This window comes from Stegostoma tigrinum, chromosome 14 (assembly GCF_030684315.1).
Source record: "Stegostoma tigrinum isolate sSteTig4 chromosome 14, sSteTig4.hap1, whole genome shotgun sequence".
In the NCBI taxonomy this organism is placed as follows: Eukaryota; Metazoa; Chordata; class Chondrichthyes; order Orectolobiformes; family Stegostomatidae; genus Stegostoma; species Stegostoma tigrinum.
The window spans coordinates 6,384,950-6,403,176 of NC_081367.1; the positions used below are offsets into that span (position 1 = coordinate 6,384,950).

General features: G+C 43.7%; 1 protein-coding gene across 1 annotated transcript in view; it reads right to left on the bottom strand.

Annotated features, from left to right (window-relative positions):
* Positions 1-7,148: 7,148 nt before the first annotated feature.
* Positions 7,149-18,227, bottom strand: part of wdr33 (WD repeat domain 33) — a 109,643-nt gene continuing 98,564 nt past the window's right edge. The window contains exons 18-21 of the mRNA XM_048542220.2: positions 16,926-17,400; positions 9,583-9,752; positions 8,848-9,009; positions 7,149-7,701 (exon numbers count right to left, since the gene is read on the bottom strand). Of these exons, the coding sequence (XP_048398177.2) occupies positions 7,478-7,701; positions 8,848-9,009; positions 9,583-9,752; positions 16,926-17,400 (1,031 nt within the window). The 3' untranslated portion in view covers positions 7,149-7,477. The remainder of the gene's footprint in view (positions 7,702-8,847; positions 9,010-9,582; positions 9,753-16,925; positions 17,401-18,227) is intronic.

Consider the following 18,227-nt stretch of genomic DNA (forward strand, 5'->3'; position numbering starts at 1 on the left):
TCCTGGTATTCCACAGGACAGCTCCAGCCCTGTCTGCTGGCATCGTTTCACTGCACACTGCTCAAACCTGCTGGGAACCCACTCATGTGGTGGTCCCCCCCACCTCCCACTGGCCTCAGTACCTCTGCTCCCGGGATCAAACATCAGCCTGGCTTCCCCCTTTCCAGCAGGGGAGGTCAGAGCTGGTCCTGCTGGTCTGTACTGGTCCATACTGGTCTTTACTGACTACTGATCCTGCTGTCCTGTACCGGCTGTACTGGTCCATGCCAGTCTGTTCTGGTCCATGCCAGTCTGTACTGGCCCATGCCAGTCTGTACTGAACTGTACTGGTCCATGCTGGTCTGTACTGGTCCGTGCCAGTCTGTACTGAACTGTACTGGTCCATGCTGGTCTGTACTGGTCCGTGCCAGTCTGTACTGAACTGTACTGGTCCATGCTGGTCTGTACTGGTCCGTGCCAGTCTGTTCTGGTCCATGCCAGTCTGTACTGGTCCGTGCCAGTCTGTTCTGGTCCGTGCCAGTCTGTACTGGTCCATGCCAGTCTGTACTGGTCCATGCCAGTCTGTTCTGGTCCATGCCAGTCTGTACTGGTCCGTGCCAGTCTGTTCTGGTCCATGCCAGTCTGTACTGGCCCATGCCAGTCTGTACTGAACTGTACTGGTCCATGCTGGTCTGTACTGGTCCATGCCAGTCTGTTCTGGTCCATGCCAGTCTGTACTGGTCCATGCTGGTCTGTACTAGGCTGCCCTATCCCATCTTGCCCTTATTTTGGAGGTCAACACTGAACACAGGCAGTGAATAGCTAAGAGCGGAAGGCGTTGCTGTGAATACCCTGGACTCTCCTTCAGCCCACTGCCATCGTTGTACCTGATGGATTTGCCAATTCTCCATTCACAGACAGGGCACCAGATACAGACTCACACCTCACACACCTCACCAGACCTGCTGGCCATTACTCCAACGGTCCCTGCTTCTGCACAAGGGCCAATGGGGGCAAGAACTTTCTTACAAACTGCCCCTCAAGGGTGACAGTTCGTGTGGTCACCACCATAGAACATCAACGATATCATCTTTATTTGTGACTAAGGTCATAGAGGGAAGGCAATAAAGTATTTCCAGACCAATCCCTGTCGGATTTGCTTCACGAAGAGAGACTGGGGAGTCTGCATCAGTGTTCTGTGGATTTTAGAAGGAATGGAGGAGCGATGATATGGAATTCTGACAGGGCTCGACAGGCTGTCCAGGTAGTCTCAAACTAGGGGCCACTGTCTCAGAATGAGAGGAGGCTCTTCAGGACTGAGCTGAGAAAGGCCATCTTTGCTGAGACGCTGGTGAATGTTGGGAATTCTCTGCCCCAGGAGGCTCAGTCACTGATGGTGTTCAGCAAAGACTGACAAATCTCTCAGTGTTGAAGATTTGAAGCGATATGGGGATGGGTTGCTAAAACAGGGCCAATGTAGATCATCAGCCACAATCGAGTCGATGGCTGAACAAGATTGATGGGCTGAATGGTCTGTTCTTACTCCCGTTTCCAACAAAATTATTTGAAAAAAAATGGATCGTCACGTAAACTCATAGGAAAAAGATGGGATGGGATGGATTTCTCAACAAAGGTACGGACTGGATGGGCCAAAGGGCCTCTAACAGTGTCGTAATAAAACTGGAACTCCAGGTTTTTCGGCCCTTTATGCCAGCTTCAGTGTTGAATTAAAGCCTGGTTGGTTTATACCTTAACTCCTATTACCAGTCTCTCAATACAATTCAATTTCAGACAGGAATTTTAATTGACCCCTACGGCTGTGGGGGTAGGTGTCAGTCGCTTAGTTTTCAGTGCACTTCTGTATGGGGAAGGATCTCCTAATTCCACGTCTAAATTATCCGACTTATTATCCAAATTATTCGGTGAGCCCTGGAAAAGGGGATGGTATTCCCATTCACTGGGATTTAGCAAAACAAAGGGGTCATCAGACTTTGTCCCAGTGAAAACAACATTTAACTAAAAATCCTGAATGAAGGGTCAGAGCCCTCATGCACTGGGGGGACACAGTGATTAAGAAACAATCTCAGATGATGTCCAGCTTCAGTTGCCAAAGGGCTTCTCGTTTAAAATGAAACCTCAGTGATAAAAATCATTCAGAGCCATAGAGCTGTACGATACGGAGACAGATCCTTCGATCCAACTTGTCCATGCCGACCAGATATCCGAAGTAAATCTAGTCCCATTTGCCAGCATTTGGCCCATATGCCTCTAAACCTTTCCTATTCACGTACCCATCCAGATGCCCTCTAAATGTTGTAATTGTACCAGCCTCCACCACTTCCTTTGGCAGCTCATTCCATACACCACCCTCTGTGTGAAAAAGTTGCCTCTTAGGTTACTTTTAAATCTTTCCTGTCTCACCTTAAACCTGTGCCCCTCTAGTTTTAGACTCCCCCACCCTGGGGAAAAGACCTTGACTATTCACCCTATCTATGCTCCTAATGATCTTATAAACCTCCATTAGTCTCCCCCAGCCTCTGGCGCTTCACAGAAAAGAGCCTGAGCTCTTTCAGGCTCTCCTTGCAACTCAAACCCTCCAACTCCAGCAACATCCCTGCAAATCTTCACTGCATCCTTTCAAGTTTAACATCTTCGCTGTACCAGAGAGACCAGAACTGAGTGCAGTGTTCCAAAAGTGGTTGTAATCAATGTCCTCTACATACACAACATCGCCTCCCAACTCCTATACTCAATGCGCTGACCAATAAAGGCAAGCATACCAAATGTCTTCTTCATTACATTGTCTACCTGCAACTCCATTTTCAAGGAACTACGAACCTGCATTCCGAGGTCTCTTCATTTGATTTGACCCAAACTATTAAGACCACTGTTAGTTGTGCTACACTACTGCCAGGCAACATTCTTCATCCATCTTACACCTAGTGTGACACTCAGTTACAGAACTGTTATGAATCAGGAGGTCATTTGGCCCATTGTACCTGCACCAGCTCTTCAAACAAGTATCATTACCTAGTGCCTATCTCATGCATTTTCTTCAAAGCCTTGCGCACCATGTAGCCTCCAAATATCGTAAGACAGTGCACCCGATCTCCGGTCACAGATAAGTACAGTAAAAAATTCATCATCTAAAATGCCCAAACTGTTAAATTAGCAAATATTGAATTGGTTAAATCAGAAAATCAAAAAGGAGAAAACACGGGAAGCCAAGCCTTGTTTTTAGTCACGAATGTAACTCAGCTAATTGCTCACATCATGTCTTCTGATTGTTTTCCAATCCAGGTGGAGAGAAATGGACCAATTCCTACACATCAACGTTGGTGAGTTGCTGTGAAAATCAAGTTCCCCCACCAATAAAGATGGCACTTCAAATTGGAGCCAGAAGAAATTCCATGATAAGAATTGAGAATTCCCTGCACTTCTGCCAGTTGAACTGCATTTGAAACATTTTCACCCTACTCTCATGAAACTTTTACAAAACAGCTGGCCTGAAAGGACTTAACTGGGAGTAGCTCTGCTCACTGATAAAGATAAATAACTGTCTTTGGAAGGAATTATTGTTTTAGTTTGTGCATTCTCAATTCCACAGCCATGTAGCATAGATACAGTCTGTATCTTTGAGGAAATAACAAAATCCCTTCTTTATTGTTAATACAAATGATCAGTCTTAAGCTAACGTAATAAGTAATTGTTACTCAAGTTTGTGCCTCTGCTGCTGAAGACACATTAGTGGTCAATTCTTCACTATTTAATACTAGTAAGCCCCATACACTAGCAATTGAACGGGGGAATGGAGGTAGAAAATCTACCCAAAGATGTGGCTCACAGAACCAGCTGTCAGGTGTAAACATCTTTTTCAAGAGACCTACGCACCAACGACCTTACATGCTGTACAGCAGACAGATTCGGACTGACAGACAGACAGCGTGCAGGCTGTAGCTTTCACTGTGTTCCTAACTCAGAGCCTACAGCAATAAAGTAGCAGAAAATGGATGAATAACTGGTGTCAAAAGTTTTTAAAAAAGTTTTAATATTTTCCATGGTTTATACCATGAGTCATAAACTTCAAAAATGCCGTCAGTTGGCAACGTTTAATGCTACTGGCAGATCTTCCAGTTGTTGAAGTTAGCAGTACCATACTTGGACAGTGCATTTTCTTATGATATATGTGAAGCCATCAATGCTCTTGTCTAAGAATATCTTCAGACCATTTCTTTTGCTCTAAAAAAAGTTTAGCTGTTTATCCAAGAGTGAATGGTCTGTTTACTTCCTTGGCAGATGTACAAGAGAAATATATTGAAGATTACTCCTTGAACGAAAATATCCAGCTTCAAAACTTGGCCTGGATGCATGACAACAGGCTCTACTGTAAAATCTATAAGGAATTCTGATGACACACTAGTACCATAGTTCCATGAATCCAGTTATACAGGATCTCAACCCAAATGTCAGATTTGTTTCCAACAGTCTGCTTCAAGATGTTAACAGACAGTAAGTAATCAACACTTCTGTCTCTTAAAACTGAAACCACAATCAACAGATCCCATGCTCGAGCGTAATTTAGAAGGTAGAGAGGAAATGAGTAATCTTGACAATCTTCTGTTGATTTCAATTATTAAAGTGTAACACAGTGCAATCTTTTGAGGTAGGATTTCTATTGTAGTTCTAACTTGGGAATTCTATCTCGGGCTGTCTCCTTCAACCACTCCCAATGTTTCACTGACTCTTCATACAGTCTCGTTGGGATTTTTGGGTCATTTCATTCACAGAAAGGATGTGAGAAAGGAGTTTATTTTATATTTTGGCTTTTTTATACAAAGTGGGGATGGGCTCAATTTTTAAAATATATTTTGAACAAAGTAGGAGGGGCGAAAATGCTCATCAGTTTGGCATTGATGAAAATAAACCAGTTTGTCTTAGCTTATTCAGTACAAAGTTCTGACTGGCTATGTTTGCAACTCTCCAAATCCAAGTGTTTGGCAGGCCCTGCCTTTTGGAAGTGAGCACAGGGTTATAAAATTTGAGTGAGATGCACAAATTGTCTGTCACTTGTTTTAACAGAAGACAAACAAGCTTTAGCCAGGCCCAGGGAGTGAGAGAGTAGGTTAGTTAGGATTTAGTTTGAATCAAGCTTACTGACCCAGCAAAGTGGGCAAGTGAAGCAAACTCTTTCATTTTGTATTATGTGCACAAGTGTTAAGCTTATTGAAGTCCAATCACTTTGCTCTGTATATTTATTAACTGCAAAATAAAGCAGCTTAACAGTTCATCGTTGGCTTTGTCTTCTGAAGTGTTTCCTCAATTGGTCTCGAGAGAGTTTGGAGACACAGATGAAATCAAATCACAAAAGGGTACTATCGTTACACCCTAGTTTCTCTCATCAGTCAAATATCAGGCAATGTAGACACATCCTTAAACACAAAACACTCCCAACTATGCACAGGAGTGACTGGCATCACTGCACCTATAAGAATACCGAAGGTAAAAATCGAACTTTTGTGATTATTACTTTTGCTCTGAGTCCTTCTGATGAAACCACTGAAAGTTTTACCTTAAAGTTAAAAGGTGCTTGTTTCTATCTTGCTTTAGATCAGTATAGATCGGAAGGGATTGACAAAATAATAGAGAAGCAAATGAAGGGTAGGTTGACTTAGTTAGTGCTATCGTGTAACAAATTTGTGAAAGCAGAATGATTTGCACAGGCTTCAGTTTCTCTTTATTATGGAAAAGATCTTTCTTTGTGCCTCCTGTGTCAACAAAATAGAGGATTCATGAGAGTAAAGGTGACCAAAGAATGGCTTGCCCAATGAACAAAGCAACAAATGTAATGTACACTGGATAAGTTCATGCAATGATGCAGAGGTGCCAGTGTTGGACTAGAGTGGACAAAGTCAGAAGCCACACAACACCAGGTTATAGTCCGACAGGTTAATCTATAATCTCAAGCTTTCCGAGCGCTGCTCCTTCGTCAGGCTTCACCCCTCGAAGGAGCCGTGCTCCAAAAGACTGCAATTTCAAATAATCCTTTTGGGCTATAACCAAGTTCATGCAAGGCAGTCAGTGATATCCAGTGCAACCTGGGTCAAGGTAGATTGAAAGGACAATTTCAGTGACAGCTTACTGGCACAAAAACTACAGCCATCTCAAATAATTAGCGAGCTGACACTACTCTTGACCCCTTCCTCTGCACTTTCTAAAACACTCCTTGTACTGCCAGTCAATAGCTGTACTCTTCATACTGCTTGCTTCTGTAAAGTTCTGCTAGCACCTAGTTTGCAATGTTTCTACAAGGCCCATATAGACTACTTCTTTTATCCAAAAAATGCAGCTGCCTTTGCATTATCAACACATTACCTGTAGCAGCTTGTAGAACAGCCTTCTGCTATCATTGTATGGTACAATACAGTGCCAAAATAAAACAAAGAACTGCATATGTTGCAGATCTGGAACAATGACATAATTTGCTGGTGAAACTCAGCAGGTCTGGCAGCACTTGTGGGAAGGAATCAGATGAATGGAGAGTCTGGAGACCTCATCAGGAGTGCAACTTCCACGCTTGTTGCTGCATATTAGTGCGTTAACACTAACCCCATCTGCTTTTGCATTACTAGCATCTCTCTTGTATCTGTCTTTCTCAAAATCCACAGCATCTCTACTGTTGTCTCTCTTGATCCAGTTCTCTGCACTTGTGACTTCACTGCCCATACCTGGATGTGAGATATCTCTATCTGTGCCTATGACATGTTTTGAATTAGCTTTGCAGTCAGTGCAATATCCCAATGTGTGTGGTGACCTGGCTCAGATGTTAGCGCTCCAAGGGTAGGAGCACATAACCTAAGCTGACACTTTAGTAGACGGAGCTCTGTACAGTCACAAATTTGCTAAATGACACTAAAACCCAGGCTCCCTTTGCCTGTTGAGGTGAGAGAGATAGGGGCCATGGCACGTCTTGGAGGTTGCTATTCAACATTTGACCCCCAAACAACACCATAGGAATTCTGGTCATCATGCTGTGTCTCGCACTGCTATAGCCAAACTGTGTTTCGATTTGACTCTGCTGGTTCAGGCAAGGGCCTGACAAAGCAGTCAAACAGTGTGTGCTGCTGGTGCCTGGGGTGGGTGCAAAGTGTAGCAAAATAAATATAGGCCAGTTTCCGTTTCATCTTTTGTTAAATTTTGCACAAATTATATTGTGTAGTCATACAAAATGACACTAGAGACAAACTGTACATGGAGTCAGAGTCGCTCTGTTCTGACATATTCTCTGTGTGTGGCAAAGCTCCAGAGCCCACAACACTAAAACTTCTGGAGTTTAACAACAAACACTGCTGCCAACTGTACAAAAATGAAAAAGGAACGATCGCTGCTTCTTCTGAGGCCAGACCCGCACACTGGCTGCACGCACAAGTTCCACTTGAAAGACTGTTATAGGTCATTGGGGATCTTGAGTAATATCAATCCTCTGTTCTTGCTGCTTCACTCATCTTCCTCTGCTGCCTCTGGAGGAGCCTCGGCGAGGCCCAGGACCAGAGCCCTTGCCACTCCTTCCCCAGTTGGGGCCACCTCTAGGTCCACCCCGAGGAGGGGGTCCTCCGGGGCCACTGAATCCGTCATCTCGGTGAAAACCATCGTGTCGGTCTCCTTCGTGCGAATTGGAACGGCCAGACTTGGGCATACGGGGCGATGAGGCTGGCCCACTCCGGCCTGTAAAACAATCCATTAAAAGAACATCCATTAAATAGCATCCCATAACAAGTCTCTTTACTGCAGCATAGCCGACAGCAACAGTGTAGTACTACCTTGGTACTGACAGTAGTCTACAGAAGCCACTCATCTCAATGAATTCTGAAACATTCCACTTCAAGTGAAACACGACCAGACAGATAACCCCTTCAAGAAGCGAAGCTTGGGTACTTTGTTTGGATATCAGGGAAGCCCAAATCCTCCACTCTGCCTGCGTAAGCAGCACTTATTTATGCAGAACAAGCTGTGCAACTTGGCTGGCTCTGTACACCTCTGCACAGTAAGAGCAAGCTCAGCAATCCTTTACTGCTACAGGACTGATCTACTACTGGACAGCATTAATTGACAGGGCCTTGGTTCCCGTTGCACTCCCTTCTGTAGTAACGTCTGCGAGGGCAGAGAGCGTGCTGCTTTGATTATTCAGATGCCCCAACATCCCCCACTGTGGCTGCACTCTTGGACGGACACCCACCCAGAACAGAAACTTGCTCGAGTTTCTGTCCTCAGCTAGGGAAATCAGGTCCATCCCAATCTCTTTGATCAGAAGTTCTGCATGCAAGCTGGAAGTGACACAGTGCCCATACTATGGAGTGATGGCGGTCGCTCCTCATGTTGGTTACCTGGAGGTGAGCAGTTCTGGTGAAAATGGCCTGAATAGCGACTGCAGCCAGCCCAACCTGGCCGATCAGACAAGCATTTGAAAGACAGGAAGTTAAACTGCTTCTTCACAGTACAGGCCTACACATCAAACATCAAGATATATTTTGACTAAGGGCCTCTCAAACATTGGATGGCCAATGTGAGAGAAATCAGAAAAATTTGGCAATAAAAAAAATTATATTTTAGTTCAAGGAAGCTTGGAATGCCACAACTAGGTTACTTGTTGCAAACTTACTGAAAATTACAGCCTCGTGGAAGTAAGAAGTACTTTTCAAAGTGAACATACATAGTCATACAGGCTTGTATATCTATAAGTGTGAACACAGTGACCTAGACAGACCAGATATGCAAGGCACCACACGTGACCCTCTTGAGCGTTCCACAGGGGCTCCATTTAACTTTCCAAGGGGCAAAACTGTGGAAGGTTAAGGATCCCCCAGAGCAAACCTGGTTCTCTGTTGGCATCAAGGATTTCCCCTCGATCTCCTCGTCCTCCCCAGCCATCGCGGTGACCTCCTGGAGACAGCGGCCGTTTCTCCGACTTACGGCCTCCCTCAAAGCGAGGGAATTCCTCGTGGCCAGGTAGAGGAAGAAGGCCCCCTCTCCCGCCTGGAAGGTCAAAAATGAAACAAATCATCAACAGCACAAAAAATCTGGGGCATCCTGTACGTCGAGCTCATGCAGCATCAGGAGATGCTTAAGGTTAGAAAAGGCACTTAAAGAGAAGATAAACAGAAAGGATTTCGTCTGGTGGGCAAGTCCAGAATAAGGGGACAAAAACCTTACAATTAGTGCTCGAAGCTTTTAAACCGAGGTCTATAGATTAGGGTTAAGGGGCTATAGATTGAGGTGAGGTCTCGAAGTAAAATAGATGAAAGTTGGCATGAAAGGGGATTCTTGATCCCAGTATACTTGCAGCAAGCAGGGACCATGGAAGGGTGGGCAGTCTGTAAGAATATTCTGCTGTAAATTTGTTGAAAATCAGATCTGTAACTCAACCTGTTTTACTCACACTGGGGCAGCCCTGAAACCCCAAACAGTGTGCAATACAATAAGGTTCCTGCGTGCCAGTTACCATTTCATACATTGCAATGATTTTTAAATTGGCCGCACATTTATTATTTCTATAATAGTTCAACACAGACCAAATAAACTGCTGAAACAAACAGAGCTCAGCTATACCTCGTATTGCTCCACGGCCCCGACCTCTTCCTCCTGGGTCACGGCCCCTCGCGTTCTCCTCTGCTTGCTCAAACTCCTCATCGCCCATGAACTCATCCATATTCATGAAAGCCTCTCTGCCTCGCAGACCACGGCCATCGTGGCGAGTTCCTCCCCGAACGGGCCGGAACCTGCAGAGAGAAGATTTGGCGGTTCACCCACAGCTCTACCACGGGTCTCAGAGACCTGACCAACTGTAACATTTCCATCTCTCACCAAGAACCGCGACTGCGAGTTCCAACGTTCTGCTCATACAAGCTCTAAGTGTTAACGTTTCAAATTAACAGCTACCCTACTCTCCCAGCACTACAATCCCAAATAGACAGCATCAGCACCAACACGTGTTATTCTTCAGCTAAGGAACTGTGGCTCACCAGGTGTATAGATCAAAAAAGCTGTTTTAGTCTCCAAACCAATTGCTTTGATTGGTAAATGCCCTTCATCTGATCACACCTAGTGCGATAAACTATCAACAAAGCCATCTCTCCAAAGTGATATATACTTGCGATGCCAGGTTGAATCTACACCCACGACTTTGAGATAAAAATCTGCCACAGTGCAGTTTAATATTGCCCTTAGATGACCGTTAATCAAAGCTTGCACAACAGGCTGAAGGTAATCTGAAATAACTGACCAAAAATAAAGAAATTGACATGGAATTATAAGTTTTAATAGATCATATTCTGCACACAAGAGAAGGGGTTTAGCTCACTGCACAGTGGCTGAGCATTGGCTAGTCTTCTTACTGAGGTGACTGGTACGGTGGATCATTCAGGGGATCTCAAAAAACAAACTTAAAGCATGAATGCACAATGTGCTGAGATAAGCGACTTTGTGCCCTGGTAAACGTTGTCAAATCCTTTGAGAATAGTCAACAAATTAATTGTCCAGCTAATGAGGGTGATATACAGATTCACATACACAAGAAAGAAATAAGCTAATTAGTTTTAAACCTGCTAACAGGCCACGGGTTCAACCCTTAGGCATGTTGTCTGCACTGCAGCTCCTCCATTTGGATGTAAATCTATTCATTTGTATGGAGTCAAGGTTGAAAAGATATAGGAAAGTGTTTTATTTCAACGAGATTGATTCCAAGTATGAATGCTCCATTTTATGAGAAGAGATTAAATGGAGATTAAATGGGCCTATATTCATCGGAAATTAGAAGGAGAGGCAGCCTTATTGAAACACAAGATTCTTCCAGGGCTTGACAGGTTAGATAAAGAAAGGTCCTGACCAGAAACGTCAACATTCCTGCTCCTCTGATGCTGCCTGGCCTGCTGTGTTCCTCCAGCTTCACACTGTGTTGTTATAAGCACACAAAGGCTGTTTTCTCTTGTGGAAGGGTCTAGGACCCGAGGGTGTAGTACAGGGTTGCCCTTGTAAAGCAGATGAGCAGGAATTTTTTTTCTCAGAGGGTAGCGAATCTGTGGAATTCTTTACCACAGAAGGTTGTAGAGGGTGTTGCTAGGCATATTCAAGGCTGAGACGGGCAGATTTTTAATCAGTAAGGAAAGCAATGGTTATAGGGAAAGTCAGGAAAATGGAGTTGAGGGTTATGAGATCAGCAATGATTTCAGTGAAAGGTCAAGCAGACTCAATACTCCTGTCTCTCTTGTTCAGCTTGTGTAAAGGAATTTAACATGTACATGAAAATGAACTTAAATGGCCAGGGTCTGCTTGCTTTTGTATACAGAACAGCCCTCATACCTCAACTTGGCGAGAATAGCTGGCTAACAACACTAAAGACAAGTTATAGAGTGCAGCCCTTGTTGTACACCCATTTGTTCACTATACTGATACACAGAACAGGAAATCAGAGTCATTCCTGTTCTCTCAACACCCCTTCCCCAGCCTGTGGTTGTGCAGCACAAACTCACATTAGAGGGGAGAGAGGGGAAGCTATCTATGCATAACTGTAGGTGCAAGTATTCTTGCAGGCACGGTGGCTCAGTGGTTAGCGCTGCTGCCTCACAGCACCAGGGACCCAGGTTCGATTCCAGCCTCAAGCAACTGTCAGTGTGGAGTTTGAACATTCTCCCCGTGTTTGCGTGGGTTTCCTCCCACAGTCCAAAGATGTGCACGTTAGGCAGGACTGCCATGGGAAGTGCAGGTTTTCAGGGATGAAGTGGGTCTGGGTAGGATACTCTTCAGAGGGTTGGTATGGACTTGCTGGGCCAAATGGCCTGCTTCTATACTGTAGGGATTCTATCCTCTGAACAAAGGCAAAAGCACAACCTTGTAAATGGCAAGAGCAATACTGTGCACACCAGTGCTGGATACCAGCTACACAAAGACTGCATAAATGTATTAATAGCATTAGTCAAAATGCCGTGGAAATGTGCACAGGGAGTGTAGAAATTACATTACAGCTGTACAAAGCTTTATACAGAGAGCAGTTCCAGATTCCACACCTTACGATGGCTATACCGGCCTTACAGAGAGGGCAGGATAAGTCTGAGATTGACAGATGCTTGTTAACCAAAGATATCAACGAATGTTGGATGAAGGTATATGGAGTTATATCACATATCAGCCAAGGTCTGACTGAATGGCCAAGCATGCTAGACCGGTTGGTTAAAACTGATTCTAACCTTCATCCATGCCTTGGCTACTGATACCTCTAGACCTGACTATTCCAACGCTCTTCCACTCCCCATAAACGTGAACCCACCTAAGACCCAACAGTGTATATCCTAACTCAGAGTCCCATCCACCCGACACCAGTGTGCTTGCTGACCTACATTGGCTTCCAAACCAGGAACAACTCAATTTTTAAAAAATCTCATCCTTGCTTTCAAATCATTCCATGGTCCTGTCCCTCGCTACTGTGGTAATCTCCTCCAGCCTTTCGTCACTAATTCTGGTCTCCTGAACATCCCACAGAGTCATAGGGCCATACTGCATGGTAACAGATCTTTTGGTCTAACCAGCCCCTGCCAACCATAATCATAAACTAAACAGGTCCCACCTGCCTGCACTTGGACCATATCCTTTGAAACCTTTTCTATTCATGCACTTATCCAAATGTCATTTAAATGTTGCAAGTGTACCTCCATCCACCAGTTCCTCTGGTTCAAAACACACACAAACCACTCTCTGTAAAACAAAAACTGCCTCTCTCATCCCTTTAAAATTTTTCTCCTCTCACCTTAAACAGAGGCCCCTTTGTCTTGAAATTCCGCACTACAGGGAAAAGATACCTGCCAATTACCTATCCATACCTCTCATGAATTTAAAAACCTCTTAAGGTCACCCCTCAATCTCCTACGGTCCAGTAAGTAATTGATTAACATATGATTGTTGTGTCATAGCTGGCTGTGCTTTCAGCTGCTTGGGGTCTAAATGCTGGCATTTTCTCTCTAGATCACAGTCTACTTTTTCTCTTCTTATTTTCCTTTAAGACATTCCTTCAAAGCTTTTGTGCATCTGCGCTAATATCTCCTCATTTGGCTCGGTCTCAAAGTATCTTTGAGTACAGCTCTCTCTCTGATTGGATACACTGAAAGGCAACATTTTGAAAAGTGGGGCAGATGTTTAAAGGTTCCAACTAAATATCAAGGCAGCACCACCAAAAAAAAATTACTTGACACAAGACGACAAATTATTTATTGCAGGACATTTGCCTCCTCCTTTGGTCACTGTCTTCTAGGTAGTAGATTTGTCCTTAGGGTTATAGCTGGTTACCTGTTGGTCTCCATCAGAAACAGCCCCTAGGAACTGTTACTGTCCATTCTTGCACTTGTACTGCCTCTGCGTTCACCCTTTGAATGCTGACTCTGTCATGTAGTTTAACTTCAGATACCAAATGACAAAGCCACAAGTTTTTTTTAAAAGGTGCTGGATGGACAGATAGAAGCCTCTGCTGGTTACTCTGTGCGGAGAGCTCTCTCAGGATGCTCTGCATTTGGTTAATTCACAGCATTGTGCATCGATTTCTGCACTGAATTCTTACAGTCTGACCCAGTTAACTGAAGCAGAGTTAACTGTTTAAGATTACACAGCTTAACTTTAAAACAGTTGAGGTGTGGTACTGAGGTTTCTGTATGGATGGAATGACAGAGACTTGAACAGGCAAAAAGGGACAACACTACAAACACATCTTATCCCACACCAAGAAATAAGTGCAGGCAATCTCCAGCTAGACCTCTGGCCTATATGTGGCTCCAGACCCAGAGCAATGTGGCTGCCTCTTAACTGCCATTTGGGCAATTAGGGCTGGGCAATAAATGCTGCCTAGCCAGCAACACCCTCATCCCGTGAATGAAATTTTTAAAAAAATAATTCTTGCAGCTTTATGGATAACTAACAGTAATGAGGCAGTGCTATTAACAGACAGAACCTTCGGGTAGAAACAGATCTATCAGTGTGGAAATATGTTTATGAAGAGGTGGTGCTGGTGTATCCTTACTGTATCCAAATGTTTGGGGACGATGGATGTTTGAGCCTTGAGGTGGGGAAGCAAATGAAACTCCACTGGCGGCTCCTGAAGCATTAATGCAGTCTGTTCCCTAAGGAATGGGACTTCCAATTCTGCCTTTTATGATCTCAAGAAATGGAAAGACATTTCAAAAGTCTTTGCTGACTTGCCTGTTTAACGTTTGAGAGTTGGCTCCACATTCTACATTTGAATTGATTCAAGGTGTTGCTTTTACTGCTGCTTCTGCGAATAAGCTGGTTTACGGTTTACAATTGGCAGATGTGTTTTCTTTTAAAGCAATCTAAGGCACAATGGGATTATTAATGCCAGCCAGTGGCAACAAAGGAGTTCACTGTTGTCCTCAGAGAAGCTTATGCCAACAGCAAGGACTTAAAACAAATTTTGTGTGCTGTGCAAATGGAAAATGCCTGTACAGGAGCTGACTGCAACTCTATTTCCGAACTGTCTTGAATAAGTGGGTCCAACTGTATGTAGACCTTTGTTTGGATCTGCCCAGTTAACAGCAGTGTTTGACTGGTCATTATCATTTCCAATTTTCAAGCAGAGTGGATCCAGGGACGTCAGTATTGGCTGCTATTGTAAATCTACACAAAAAACACCTATAAATCTTCAAACTGATCACGTGGATCAAAGTCTGGTTCCTGTCAGCCTTGTGTTGGGCACCACAGATTTTGACATCTCTGTTCAAATGCATTCCCACACTGGTCAGAACCCTGTTCAAATCTACAGAAAAGAATTGGACTTATTTCTCTATGTTAAAACTGCTCTACAGGATTGGAGACATTTGTTCAAATATAGGGTGAACAGGCCATCTCTTGGCAGATTGTGTTTTTGTGCCTACACATGGAAACATTTAGGATACCACATTTGCAGAATTGTTACAACACTTAATGAGGCCATTGTGTCACTGATATTCCAAATGTTCATTTCACTTAAATGTCGTGTTACTGCCTTCTCCCCTTCATCTAACCCACTCTTCCTTTTCAGATAACAACCGTATTCCCTTTCAAATGCCTGCGTCCAGCACATTCTCTTCAGCTCACTCTGGAACATAATCACTCACCGTGTTAAAAAAAGCCTATTCTTCTTCTGCAAGTTAGTTAAAACCTGTGCACTCTCATTCTTGATAATTTCATGAATGGGAACAGATTCCCTCCCATCTACTCTGTGTTATAGTAGCAGCAGGTTGCAGTTCCAAAGCTCTGACAGCTGTGGTCAGAAGCATCTTTACGAACATGTGTTTGCTGGGCCCAATGACACTGTTGTTTTTTGCTCAATCCTAATTACTTCCCCCAATTCCCAATACTCATCTTCTGTTGCCAAGCCGATTCATAATCCAGGTGGAAGACCCAATCAATTTCACAAGCTTCACAAAAGGAACTTTTCTGAATACAAGCCAAGTGCACACTAATAATTCACTGGGTTATCCTAGGCTATCAATGCAACGGCCTCCTGAAGGAATTCTCAGAGATTTGTATGGCACAATATGTTAGCTTTAATGCCACACTGACTGCTCCCCTTTATGATCCTGGTGCTACTTAGATGTAATCCCTTCAATTTTTCCCATAACAGATTTCTAGGTTGGTGGGCCATTAATTTGCAAATTATTCCTTTGTGAATATTTAGGCCTGAACTGGATGTCTTTCAGGCCTCGTCAGCAGGAGTTGGAGATGTGAAAAATGCTAAGCTTTTGTTAATTTCTTCTTTTCATTTCTCAAGTTCTGTATTCCAGGAGTGTCCCAAGAGACACAGGAACCTTCCAGTTTCTAATTAATACATGCTTTATTAGCCTCGTACATGCTACAAATTTTTGGCCTGCGTTTACGATGAGTGAAATTGTTTACAAATCTCTTTGGCTGTGGTAATGATGGCAAAAATGTTGATTTCTGTCATCATCCTATACTGAAAACTGACAGGAGTTTGGGAGTTCCGACATGCACAGAATAATGCAGTAATTCAAAAGTTGCACCCTGAGAGTCTATGCGCTCCTATTAGATACAAATAGACTTTTGCAGACTGCAATCATGATGTGGTGGCAACTTTCATTAATTCTTTGTTGGAGTTGATGCGAAAACCCTTGAAGAACTAAAACCTTGTGGAATGCGATGTCATTGGGGCTAATCTGTACTCTTTCCCACTTTATTACTGGAAGCTAATTTTATATGTGTTGAATATTAAACTTCTCTGCAACAATAAAAACTTGCAGACTTTCTTACAAGAAATTTTATTATTTTAAACTTTGTTCATCTTTATTTTAGCTTCTATCTTAATACTGTCAGAACTTTTATTTCATTATCTGAAAACATGAATTAAAAGTGAAGGATGCGCTTCACTTCCTGGTTTGCCGTGCGTGAATTTTTCGATTTGCTTGATCACATACTGCTTGCTGACATCATTGCGACTGCCCACCAAGGGATCTCCTTTACTTGGCAGGGGATTTTAACAGCAGTCTGGAAGGTCAAAGCAATGTCACATTGGCAGTTTCCTCTGAGGCCTGAGGTGAGCACTGTGGCCTCACCACAAAAACCGAGCCACCATGTAGAAAGGATCTAAATTCCCATTAATAGTTGGACTCAATTTTATCTTTTTCACAGACTCAATCATTCTTTAACTCTCCTTCTGCTTGGTAACACAATTGTCACACACCTGCTACCTGCTGGGATTTGTTTGCACCGTAAAGCCCAATAAACTGCACTTCCAGCTGAATGAATGTTTCACTAATTCTAATCAATGGGGCAAGTCTAAAATCAGAAGACATCCAATTTCAAATCTAGTTCCATATATGTTAAGTTATAATATTTTGGATAAATAAAGCTGCATGTCAGGGGTCCCTACTCAACAACCACTCAGAATTTATTCTCACCTGTCATCCCTCCGCCCACGAAATCGCATATCCTCGGGCTCCCTCATGAATCGTTCATCTACTGGTTTGCGTCCATCCCAACCTTGGGGTGGACCCCGGTTTGGGCCCCTGTGCTCAGGATCCCCAAAGTCCCTGTACTCCTGATCAGGAGGAAAATCCCGCTGAGGACCAGGTCCTCGCCTCCAACCATCATCAAGGGGTAGTGGGCCCATACGGTTCTCAAATTCCCGCGACCTGTGGCCATATCGCTCATCCTTCCGGAAATCATCGTGAAACTGATCTGGTCCTTCAAAACGATCATGGTAGTCTTGGGGTGGGCCCCGCCTCTCTGCGGAGCCTCTGTTTTCCCGAGGATCGCCCCAGTCATGGGATCCCCTGAATAGAGGTCCTCGTTCAGGTTCACGCTCTGTGCTCGGGTCACGCCTCATTTCCTGCGGATGGCCTATGTGATGATTTGGAGGACCATGAGATTCACCTTTTAAGACAAAACCAGTTTGAAGCGGTTATTAAAGCTAACAGATGAACAACATGAGCACAAAAATGGACAACATTCTCCCTGTGCACAATGTATTTAAGTGAACATATATTGGCTGTGTAGACAAACGTACGCAGAAAGTATGATGATCCATTAACTAGCTGACACTAACAGCAATTGAACAATAAAGGGCTCTGAAATCTTAGAACTGGAACACTCAATAAATTGGTGTTAACATTATGGCGCCTTTTCTCCCCTCTCATATACTTCACTTGTTCCCTGACATATTTCATTTCCTAAAGACACTTACACAGGCAAGCATACGTGAAGTCGCCACAATCCCAGAGAAACATAAGGTTGTTCTCTCATTAGAGACAGAGACATCTTGCGCTGACTTTTACGGTCAGTGCACCTCAGGAGAAAGGCAAGTGAGAAGGCAGGATTTTCATGCTAAATCAAGTGGTGCAAGAGCTGAACCCACGCTGCTGGCATCACTCTGCATCGGCAAATCAGCCATCCAGCCAACTGAGCTAACCGACTCCTGATAGATAAGCGAGTGATCAGGAACTGTGTTTTGTTGTTTAAAAACGCAAAGCACAAAAAACTCCATTTCTAAAGTGCCTCTAACATTAGGATCAATGAGTGTCTCAAAACATTTTGCAAACATTTGAGAATTTTCTAAAGTGTAGTCCCTGTCATATGTAGACAACATAACAATTAATTGATGCATATCAAGCTTCCACAAAATAGTAACCTGATAATGGCCAGATAACCTGTTTTAATGATGTTGTTTAATGGATAAATATTTGCCAGGAGAACAGAAGGAA